Below are 12473 nucleotides of genomic sequence, written 5' to 3'. Positions count from 1 at the left end.
TCCCTAAACTGGCATTGTATGTTTGCAACCTTCCACCTGCAACCCCACTACTATGAGCCACTTTGAAATTGTGGTGTTTTTTATATGCAGAATGTCATTACCAAGGTGAAAGGCAAGGTTTTGTTTGTGTTAACGTTGCTGGTTTAAGTGACATTGGAGATGCAAGTCCTCTTTCAATTGGAACAGTGAGAAATTCAGGTAAAAATTAATACAAATATAAGGCAGTGTTTGTTTTCTTATTGTGTTGGCCAGCTCCAGTTGGGATTCATTGTGATTGAGGGGATGATTTGAATAAATGAAAAAAGGCTCTCAGAATGCCAAAATGGTGTTTGTTAAGAATGTCCTCAAGTCCTAGGGTGTCACGGTAACGATCATTTCCGGAACCAAGTGTTTGCCGTGGTCTTAGTATTAACGTAACAGGACTGAAAAATAGTTTCCCAGTAACATTTTTAGCTTCAGGGATCAATTTACAGAAATACGCTTAATTTTTCCACTCAGCAATTCTTTGATTATGACTTGGCTTCTTTACAAAACTAAAACATTGCTTTAGCATCTATCAATTTTCTATAATTGTGTGCCTTATTAAATCATTTTATGGCTCCCAGTACCAAGCAAAAAAATATATGACTCCATATCAATATTGAAAATATTTTATAGGAGGTGCTTTCCCATGAATTTTTCACAGAGCTAGAAAATTGTTACAGGTGGTTTTCCACGGATCTCTATGGACACAGCCCAACTGAAAAATATTGTTCTCCATTATTAAAGAATCTGAAATCCTAAGGTTTGCTGTACTTTATTAATTTTGTTCTCACCAGCCATTGGTTCTCCCACAAAATGTTTTGTTTTGTGATTGGAATTTGGTTCATGCTTAGTGTGCATATATCAAATTTTATACAATGATGTGAATGCTATGCGCGCTGTGATCGGTCGTTGCCCATGATCTATCAGAGGACAGATACATGGATGACGTCACGAGAAACTTGTTTTCTTTGTTTTGTTGAAATGGCACATATTTTTGAAAATCTTTGTGACATTATTTCGGATTAAAGCAAGTGGAAGCCTAAAAAAAAACCTTAGCAGGAGCTATCTACAAAGAAGGTAAATGGAGAAACAGGGACATAAAGAGCTCTTTACAACTTGAGAATACCTAAACTACAAGAAATTTTCATAACAGTTGCCATTGTGTGTCATTGCTACGAGAGACTCATTGTTTTGCAAAATGTTTTGGCCATCATTAATATTCTGCTTTGAGCAAGAATAGATGTTGAAAAACTATTCTAAGAAACTGTATACAAGTAAAATAAAGACAAAAAGAAGAAGCAGAGGCAAAAATAGCACTTGAAAGTAGGGCAAATCCTTGAACAGTCACACGGTACAAGCTAAGGCAGGTTTGTATCCGTCTTTTTCTTTTCTGATCATTGCATAAAACAAAATTAATAGATTCCATGTTGCCGTGGGTCTGTTCAGTAGTAGATCACAAAGGACATCAAAATGTGGTAAAAACATCAGTGACACACTCGCCTGCGGCTCGTATGCCACTTCTTTGTTTTTACCACATTTTGACGTCATCTATGATCTATTACTGAACAGACGCATGGCAACAATGATGGAATCTATTTGTTAAATGGATGTACATAAAAAGTTTGGAGAGCACAAAAATTAAAGATGCATAAGAGTTCAGCAACTCTAGCTTCTTGAGTGCTCTCCAAACTTCCCAAGTGCATCCATAACTTGATATATGTACAGCTAAAAGCAGGAGCAAATTCTTTTATAACATAGCTGACAAAAATGCGTGTTTTTTTTATTAACGGCAAAGTTCTCGTAACGTGCAACACAATAACAAATGCTTCTTTTGGCTGGTTAAAAACAGACCACAATCGTGTAGTTTTCAAGAATGAAAATTCTTTCCGTAAAACTGAGAAAGAAAATAAGCTTATTTATTCATTAACGATCAATGGAAACTAAGCAGAAACAAAGGTAAAAGAGCCTTAAAGTCCAGCTAAAGTGAAAATACCCACATGTTCATAAGAAGTCATGGAGTATGGTGTGGATTGACTGAGAATATGTTTATGTTTTGTTCGGCGAAATCCAGAAAACTTGTTCTTTAGCAAAGATGACTTTCATCCTACTTTAAACTTATATTCATTTACAAACAATGGGTACAGTCATTAAGGCTTCTTGAAAGGACCTGGCAGCAGTTGTTTTTGTGAGTAATATATTTATGTCTTGTGTAATTTGTCTTGTTATTGCAAGAAAAATTTTGCTGCTTCAGTTGGATTGTTTGGCAATGAACAAAAGTGCATTATAGTTTTTTGCCATTGAGCTTACTTTATAATATACCTATATCTTCGAGTGTTAAAGAATATGTAAATAAGGAGGCCATTAAGCCAGGGTTTGAAATAAATTTTGTTGACAGGCCCAACACTTTTTAGCTCGGTCATGTCTACTTTACCGGTCAAATTATTACCTGCCAAACAAATCTTAGCTTAGACCGGTCAAAAGACAGTAAAAACTCACGAGTAAAAACCTGAATTTTCACAGACTTATTAACAGGTTCTTACACAAATAGTCATTTGCAAAAAGTTTTGCTATTTTTCTAAAATAAAAAGGTTATTCTTTTCTGAAAGAAAAACATTGCAGCTATATATAAGTGGTCTTCAGTAGGGTAATGTCTCCCAAACAGATTCCTGAATATTTTCCAAGTGTATAGGATTTTTTTATATAGATTTAAGAAAATAAGAATGTGTGTCAAGTTGAAATATTAGGCGAAACAGGTTTTTGTATATAGGGGGCCTAACTGGCAAGTTTAGCCTAATAGGTTCCTAAATATCAGGTTCTTAGTCACAATGTAGGTTTTTACTGTATTGGAAACATTCTACTTTGTAGTAATAGCCAAATTAGGACAAACAATGTGCTCATAAATGCTCAAAAACTCCTTGTGTTGCGAGATGGGGAAATATATAAACAACTTTTTAGTGTGGTTTTGTAAGTAATGTAAGTAACATTTCTTTACAAACAATGAGCTACCCATGTTAAAGCAGTTATTTCAATTTTCAGGCCGTAATGTTTACTGGCCTAATCTTGACTGGACATAGTACATTGACTTGCTGTAATTTTGAGCCTTGATGGTCTGAAGGCTATTCTTGTCACTGTGGATTAGTTGCTCAGTACCTGTTAACTTAATTATGAGCCAAATATTTCATTCATCAGAGGGGACAGTGTTGTAAATAATTAATATTTCGTGTAATATTTTCAGGCTCAGCTATTTTATTCTTTAAAAAACAATTCCGCTTAAGAATTAAAGCTGAAATCCCAAGTTTAGGCTCAGTATTGTTCTCACATATTTTCTTTGAATGATGGGTGTATGCACAAGTAATGTTAGGGGTAAGGGGAAATTCTTGCCCAACTAAAGATTTTAACTTTTAATGTAAATCTTCTTATAGCCATGGAAGAACATGAAAGTGAGGTCCACCAAATTGAATGTAGCATGGAATGCTCTCTGCTAGGTGAACAAGAGCAAAGTCATTCAGCAGGTACTGATATAGTTCAGATTATGGTATATGGTATTTATTAGAAAAGTTAATAGTATACATTAAAAAACGTTTTGAATCAGATTGGCTCAGAGCAGTGCAGTTTTTAGTTAACATAGCTAGTACATAAACAAGGAAACATGATGCAAAAAGAAGGAAATAAAATGCAAATTTCACAGAGAATGAAAAACTGTGATTGGCTAATAAAGAATAGAAACATATCAGAACCAATCAAGTACCTCAATTTGCTGGTGGGAAGCATGTATACTCAATTTTACCCTGCTTTGCATAATTAATTGTGCTCTGTTGTCTTACCTAATTAATCTTTTCTTTTTCTTGTAACACTTTTTTTCCTTAACATTTTATGTTATGAATCTACTTGATTATTTTTCTTTATTTATTCTTTGTGGGTTGTGTTTTATTTTATTTTTGTTACCAAGATGGTGGGTGTGTGTGACATATAGGAATGTTAAAACTTCCATATATATTATTTACATGGCCTCAAAAGAGCAGCTATATAATTCATTCATTAGTCCTTTTCTCGTGTATTTCATTTGAGTGTTGTTGTTGTGGTAAATATGACAAGCCATTATGTCTGTACTTAATTCTCCTGACTGGATTGTAGGAGTTTTGTTTTGTGTGCATTTGATTGTGCATATTAAGGGAAAACTAACCTTAAGTATGTATTACTTTGATTTGAACAAGTTAAAAAACATCAAATGCTTATATTTTAATGTCAGAGATAATTATTTTTCGGATTATAATTGATGATTAGTTTATTGGTTGGGTCACTCCAATTATTTGTAGTAGTGTATAAGGACCCAGATCTCCCTCAGTAGGGCATGGAATGCTGACTGTAGTTGTTAAGGACCACGAGTCGTGAAGGCGGAATAAAGCTAATCATTTAATATAAGGTTCAATCCATTGTAATCTTTCGTTCTTTATCGACCCCATCAGTCACAACATTTTTGATGACTGATTTATAAAATGTCAGCCAATATCGACACTTAGAAAATGATTGTCAAGCCTTGTTGTATTATCTAAGGTTTCAAAATTAGAAATATTGTGTATTTTCTTTTTGAAATCAGGTTTGAGAATACTTCCAGAGACACAGCATTGTAATAATAATTACTATTGTACAGTTACACAAGCATGTAGTACAAGGATGCAAAGAAAAGAAAGTCAGTTTACAGCTTTTTCTTCAAGCAGGCTGTAGCTTGCATCTGTTAGCCCAAGAATCACAACTCTCTTATCCCTTAAGCAAGATAAAAAATGGAATCCACTAGCCCCATAGCTTGTATTAGTTGTGTAGTTGGTAAATACAATAATTCATTTACTAGGAGAAGAGTTGGAAAGGGAGACTCCTGCAGTAGAAATTGGCCCCATTGAAGGAGCAAGCAACTTGCATCGAACACAGCAGCCTCTTCTAGAAGGAAATAATAGTAACCACTTAGAAGATAACCGCCTAATTGTTAGAGCAAGGGCAGTTGGTGTGGACTATGAATTTGCAAAGCCTGGTGCACTGGAAACAGAGGATGACAGGAGAAAAAGACAGCGGCGAAACCAGAGAAGAATATCAGAACAAGAGAAAAGGTTGCGTGAAGTTGTTGGAGATCTACTACTTCCTCCACCAGCAGGGTCAAGTCATCAAGAAGGTAATGCATACATTGCTATTCGTGCATTTGAGGTGGAGCAGATGACTTACACATTCAGTTTTTGTGAGGTCTGCAAGGAAAGGCGACTGGAGTGCAAGGGCACAAGAAACATGTGTACTCGCTGCAGAAGAGATAAGAAGGTGCCAAAAGTTTGGTCAGGTGAGAATAATATGGATCCAATGGCTGTTCCCGAGATTTTGTCTAACATGTCAGATGCTGAACAGATGCTGATAGCCAGGCTTGCACCTACTGTGCATGTACACTTGTTGAAGCATGGAGGTATTGCCTCAAAGGGACATTGCATTGCTTTCCCACAGGCTGTGCAAGAACCGGCCACTATTCTTCCACGCCTACCAGCAGAGGTGGATATCATATGCGTGAGAAGACAAGGAAAAGATGATACCCATAAGGACTTCAGGGTTAGAAGACACCGTGTTGAAGGAGCCCTTCGTTGGCTCAAGGACAACAATCCTGCTTATGGTGATGTTGTTATTGATGGCGCTCGTATAGAGAATTTACCAGATGGTGAGTTGCCCAATTTGAGAACTGTTGAGTTTTCTGAAACAGAACAGGTAGATGACCAAGGCCTGGCTCCACAGCAATTGGACGCTGGGGAAACAGATTGTACTGATGACTCTACAGTCTCTGGAGTAATTCTTCCTGAGCCTGGAGTCAATGTACAAGCACAAGTTGAAGCAGCCCTAAATGAAGTTGTGTCAGAACCTAGGGAGGGTGAACCAGAAAATACACAACGAAGAGTGGAACGACCAGTGATTCCTTGGCCAACCACGGACAGGACGCCAGCATCAGAGTTTACCACTCCATACTTTTTTACGATGGCATTTCCTTGTTTGTTTCCTTATGGAAAGGCTGATTTCCACATAAACCGGCCAGTGACATGTCCTTCACTGCATGACTGGGCAGAGCACCTGCTGTGGTACCAAGATGGGAGGTTTGCTAGGCATAAGGTGTGGAAGTTTGTTGTCCACAATATGATCATGAGGAAGGGTGCCCTGGAGCAGAGCCGGTTCTTTGTTGATCAGCAACTTGGTGACCCACACATAACTGTTGCAGACCTGCAAGAGCGACTTGCGAGAGGTGACACTTTTACGGACAAGTTGTTGTATTTTGGTGCAAATCTGCGTGGTACAGCTCAGTACTGGCACCAGAGACGCAGAGAGCTTCGTGCCCTTGTGAAGTTCATGGTCAATGAGAAGCGTGGGTTGCCTTCATTTTTCATGACTGGAAGCTGTGCCGAGTTTTACTTTCCTACTCTTAGAAGGCTACTGGAAGAGTACATCTTGCAGACCAAAGGTGAAGAAGTCAACCTTGCTGAAGATACCAATGCCCGCTTCAAGGCAGTACAAGAAAATACTCATGTAGTGGTGAGTTACTTTGACCTGCGTACCCAAGCATACCATGAGAAGGTACTGAAGCCGGTATTTGGTGTCTCTGATTATTGGTACCGCTATGAGTTTGCCAAGTCCCGCGGTCAAATTCATTGGCACCAACTCAGCTGGAGGGAAGACAGGCAACCGCATCAGCTATTGCATGAAGCTCGTGAAGATGGTTGCGAAGATGAAGAGTATGCAGCTAGACTTAGTCAGTGGGCGGATGAAACCTTTGCCATGACAGCATTACATCCAGCTGGCAATGATGAAGAAGGGCAGCCAAGAAAAGACTTCTGGCCACCACCTGAGGGAACGGCTGAGCCCATATCAGATGATAGGGATCCCCTAGTTAAGATGCTAATGCAAATAGCTGCAACACAAGATGCAATACTGGAGGATCATTTGCTTTTAGTAAACAGGGTTGGACTCCACAGTTGCTCTGATTACTGCTTGAGAACTCCTCGCCATCCAGAGCAAGGACTGCAGCCACGAGAACGTGTATGTCGGATGGAGTTTGGAAGCGAGTACCGCCCAGGGAAAAAAATTCACAGTAATGCGGAAATTGTGGAAGATCATAATGGAGCTCCCCGCCTAGAGATGCCACGTGACCATCCACGTGTGGTTCAGCATTCTCGTTATCAGTTACAATCGTGGAGAGCAAATGGGGATGTAAGCTTGATTCTTTCCAATTCCCCTCCGGACAATCCTAGCACAGATGATATCATAGCCATAATTGACTATGTGTGTGGATATGCTTGCAAAGATAGCGAACCTACTGGTGCAACTTCTGATCTCTTTAAGGACATGGTGAATGCTGTTGATGCAGGTGATGCAGACCAGGTGACAGGCAAGTCAATGTGTGCTAAGATGCTGATAAAGACGGTAGGAAGACGAGATATCAGTGGACCAGAGGCATCTTTTGAGCTGAGTGGGCTAGCACTTTGGCGATGTAGCCGTCCATTTACCTACTTGTCAATGTCAGGGTCAAGGAGACTTGAACGTGATGGTGAAACTGCAACTCGCAGCACCCCACTGGATGAGTACCTTGCACGACTGCAAGATGAACACTGTTCTTGGTACCACTTTGCATCTAAGAATGGTAATGTTCCTGTTGTAAGTGGTGGTTCTACACACGCAACGTGGCCACTGAATGAAGACTACTGTAGGACCATGCTCCTGTTACACTGGCCAAGCTGGTTTGACATCCAAGAAGTGAAGGGGGATGCAGAATCTTGGATTGATCGCTTTAAGGACTTTTTTGCAAGTGATGACTGTCCAACATTTGTGAAGGTCCAAGTTGCTAAGGCACGGCGTTTTGCAGACCACCCACAAGAACCAGTATTTGAAGAGGATGAGGAAGATGAAGCTGCTGAAGCAGAAGAACAGCCAGACTGGGTGGATGTATATGCAGGGCAGAACCAAATGTATGAGGGTGTAGAGAGGGACTTTGATTATGATGATGGTGGGGAGGACTATGACTGGAGCAGTACCCGTATTATTCTCCCTGAAGGAAAAGACCCAACAAAATGGCTTCAAGAAAGCATTAAAGCGGATGACGAACGGGAGACAGAAAGTACCAACCTTGATTTACCTCAGGTGTGTCCATTGTCTCTAAATGAGAATCAGAAAGCCATAGTGGGGCTTGTGTTGCACACCCTGTACAACTTTGTTGAAAACACTGGATATTACCTTCCACTGCGGCTTGTTGTCTCTGGAACTGCTGGTACAGGAAAGTCTTATGTCATAAAGTGTCTCCAGAGGTTAGTGCGGCAAGTTTTTGACGCCAATGATGCAATACAGGTGATAACTCCAACGGGGAATGCTGCCTATCTCGTTCAAGGCAGTACAGCTCACAGCTTTCTTGGAGTACCAACGGGTGGAAGGTCCTGCAATGAGTTGACTGTACCTACAGGTCCCTTACTAGAGAAAATTCAGAAAAAGTGCGAAAATCTGAAAGTTCTGGTTGGGGATGAACGATCAATGTTTGGACGCACAACAATGGGCTGGATGGAACAGCATGCACGTTATGCAGTCAACAAAGGAGCCAATGCAGATCAGTTATGGGGAGGGATTCCTGTAGCGGTGTTCATGGGAGATGATGTTCAGCTTCCTCCTGTGTGTGACACCCCCGTGTACGTCTCAGATTGTCGTAGTGCACCATCTAACCACGGTCGTTTGGTTTGGACAATGTTTGATAGCGCTGTTGAACTTACTCAGATTATACGGCAGAGTGAATCTGAACAACAACTGAGAGATGTGCTGATGTCACTAAGAAATTATACCACAACACCCCAGCAAATCCATTGGCTACAACAGTTTCAATGGCACAATCTCCGCATGTCACACGGGCCAGAACTCCTTGCTAGGATGGATGAGCAAGGTCTGTACGTATTTCCCACCCACCGTCTTGAATGGCAGCGTAATAAAACAAAGCTGCTTGAGTGTAACAGACAGCCAAACCACCCAGTAGCAAAAATCAAGGCAGTTCACAATGGCAGACATGCACTGAAGGCCGACAGTAATAAGGCGGGAGGATTGTTACCTTTACTGTATCTTTCCCGTGACAGCAAAGTCATGCTGGTGGTTAACCTAAAGGCTGATTGGGGTTTGTTCAATGGGGCGGTAGGTACAGTCGTAGACATTGTGTACAAAGATGGCCACAGACCTACTGATGATCCTGCTCCAGTACCTGATGTGGTTCTGGTGAGGTTTCCAGGATATAGGGGGCCACCGTACATTAATGAAGATCCTACACTTGTGCCAATTGTACCAGTGAGTCGTTCCACTGATTGCGCATGCCGATGCAAGTGCCTGCAGGTTCCATTACGACTGGCATGGGGAACAACAATCCACAAATGCCAAGGGATGACTGTAGGTGCTGGAGAAGCATTCAGGTATGTAGTGGTTCACCCCGGGGACCATGGCTTTGAAGCCAGAAACCCAGGAGCTCTATTTGTAGCATTGTCAAGAGCAAAATCAGCAGGCGGGGAAGGAAGAGATCCTGATTTTGCTTTTCATGAAGATGTATTGATAAACAATGACAGATTCAGACCTGTGGACACTCCAACTACAAGAGCTAGAGCAGTGGAGATTGAGACACTGCATGTCTTAGCGACTCAGTCTCGGCAGAGAAGGGTGTTGGCGCCAGCATACAGGGAGGAAACCTTTCTCAGACTCATAGAGTGGGCTCAGTCTCAAAGTCTTCATTGAGACATTGATGAATTAGTTGGATTGTGAGTGTGTAATTTATTTGTTTTTAAAATACTCCATCTGGCTTTCTCATAATTAGCCTGACCATAGCCAATGATATGATGATGTTTCATTTCAAAGGAAGGGCTGAGGCCTGTTATGCTGTAATGGGTCTAGGTGACTGAGGACCTTAGTGGTCATGCATAAACAATAAGAGGACCGTTATGCTGTAATCGGTCTAGGTGACCGAGGACCTTAGTGGTCATGCATAACACATGAAAGGACTGTTATGCTGTAATCGGTCTAGGTGACTGAGGACCTTAGTGGTCATGCATAACAAATTAGTGAAAGGAATGTTATGCTGCAATCGGTCTCGGTGACTGAGGACCTTAGTGGTCATGCATATAACAAATGAAACAACTGTTGTGCTGTAATCAGTCTGGGTGACTGAGGACGTTAGTGGTCTGCATGCATAACAAATGAAAGGACCGTTATGCTGCAATCAGTCTAGGTGACTGAGGACCTTAGTGGTCATGCATAACGAGTGAAACATCATTATAAATTATCTTGTGGTATGGAAAACATGTTTGTCAGGCTTTACCATGGTAACAGTATTAAGAAACAACCCTGTTGAAGAACAGGTAAGGAGTATTAAAAGGTACTTTTGTCAGATTTTTTCTTAGCCCGGCGACACGAGTGAAGGTCAGGTCCCTTCATGATACCCCCGCCTTTTTGAGCGGCTAATACGAGGCGAGATCTTGTGAAGATCTTCAAAAATGCCTTGGGGGACCGGGAACCCTCTTGTTTGTCCACCAACTTGTCTTCTTTATGAGAAGGGTGACAAGACAAGTAAATATAGTAAGTAAGATAAGGAGACATTTGAGAACAACTTAACAGATCCTCACAATATTATGGTCAAACTAAGAAAGTACAGCAACACGACTGAATGAACTACTAAACTGCAGAAACCTCCAAGAACCTGCACTTTCCCAAATTAGTAAAATGGGAATCAGCTAAAATATATATAGCCTTTTAGGTTGTTTTTACACTGTAGCTTAGGCAATTTATGTACTTGAATCAAGTCTATTCCTTTTTCTCTCAAACAACAATAATGTATTTTATTATTCGTTCAAAATATTTCCCCTATTTTGATTGGCTAAAAGCACACGTAATTCACCATAACCAGCTACTGATGACCAAATTTGGAAGAATTTTTTGTTTAATGAACAGATGACATCAAAAGTGCAGCGTTCTTGTAGGTTAAGGTACCGTGAACTGAGAAGACCTGGGGACAAGGTTGAATTGTTTTGGCTGTGAAAACAAAAATGGTGGAACATTTTACTTGTTTGATGACGACTTATTGTTTCTTGCAACTCGATGGATAAAATCTGCTATGAGGAGTACATTTGCAGACCTGAACAGCTCTTAATCTTCTAAACAGCCATTACCGAGGTGAACTTGACATCAACGAAGGTATTAAGCCTGTTTTATCTTGTTTTTAAACTAGGAATTATTTTGAATGAATAATAAAGATCTCGGAGGGTCTTATCCACCTCCTCGATCTGCCTAATTCTTCATATCCTACTCAGGCTCATTCATTTATTGCTAAATAATAAGAAACATTGTTATTATAGCTGGAAATTTCTTCCCAACCATATGCACTCTCATTGGTTATTTCAATGTCACCTGACACCTAACAATAACACTGTTTCCCAGCACAACTCTGAGTGGGCAATATTGCAACAAATCTATGAAGTCAGAGGATAACAGTGTACTGTTACCCTGATTCTGTGCCTGGCCCTAGCCTGGGAAATGAACTTGCCACCTTCTGCTCTGCCATCAAGTGCTCATCTGATAAATGTCCTCCTGAGACGGTGAAAGTTGTTCACACATCTCATTATTGTATTTTTGTGCTCATCATGTCCGTAACAGTCTGTACATAATCTTTCGTTCACGGTGTGTGCAAGGAATAAAGGGACGCTAAACATTTTTGGAGGGCTTTCCCTAGACATGAGACATGATTGTTTATCATAACTAAATGCTTAGAATCGACTGTCAATGGCTTATGGGCTGGATCTCTCTTTATTTACATAATTATGCTTTAATAAGGGACCTGTGTTCATCAAATTCAATCCATGGCTACAAATTGAGAGTCAAATGTACAAAAATTAATTCCGAAGTTTTAACATTACTTCGTTTTTAGTTTTTTCATCAGTGCAATGATTTGGAGTCAAGAAGCCATTAAAAAGAAAGTGAAGAAACTTTCATAAACACCCAGTGTATATGTGATTTAATGTCAATGTTTTTTACTACAAGAGTTAAAATGTTATGTCCATTTCTGTCTCATATACGACCGTATTTGAATAAACTTTAAAATATTGTTATAATATATAGTCTTATTATTTTTATTATCATTAAAGGAGTACGACTATTAATATTTTAGCCTTTTACATTAAAATCTTGCATAATTATATGAAGGCAGCTATACTTATACACCAGACCCTCCAGTCCCCCTTTGCTATTAGCCATTTCATTTCAAAATTTAGAATTTTGTATTGCTTTAAGGTGCCCTGGGCCCCTGGGTTACTGTAAAATTTAAATTCAGATTTGAAAGCTTATAAGGCATATTCACTGTCATTCATTTTGTTTACAAATTGCTGATCGCATGTCCTAAAACTGTATTCGGTATGCTTCTATTACAATAA

At 39.9% G+C, this 12473-nt stretch overlaps 1 protein-coding gene across 1 annotated transcript; it reads left to right on the top strand.

The window, feature by feature from the left end:
• Positions 1-6611: 6611 nt before the first annotated feature.
• On the top strand, positions 6612-10952 carry LOC140952895 (uncharacterized). Its single transcript, XM_073402343.1, has one exon. It carries the CDS (start codon positions 6817-6819, stop codon positions 9787-9789), a length of 2973 nt encoding a protein of 990 aa, XP_073258444.1. The 5' UTR covers positions 6612-6816; the 3' UTR covers positions 9790-10952.
• The last annotated feature ends 1521 nt before the right edge of the window (positions 10953-12473 follow it).

Source organism: Porites lutea, chromosome 11 (genome assembly GCF_958299795.1).
Source record: "Porites lutea chromosome 11, jaPorLute2.1, whole genome shotgun sequence".
NCBI lineage: Eukaryota > Metazoa > Cnidaria > Anthozoa > Scleractinia > Poritidae > Porites > Porites lutea.
This window is presented reverse-complemented; position numbering and strand designations above follow the sequence as displayed.

Bases quoted from the DNA above. Each gene is read 5' to 3' on its own strand.
- LOC140952895 (XM_073402343.1), top strand. From the start codon at position 6,817: ATGACAGCATTACATCCAGCTGGCAATGATGAAGAAGGGCAGCCAAGA.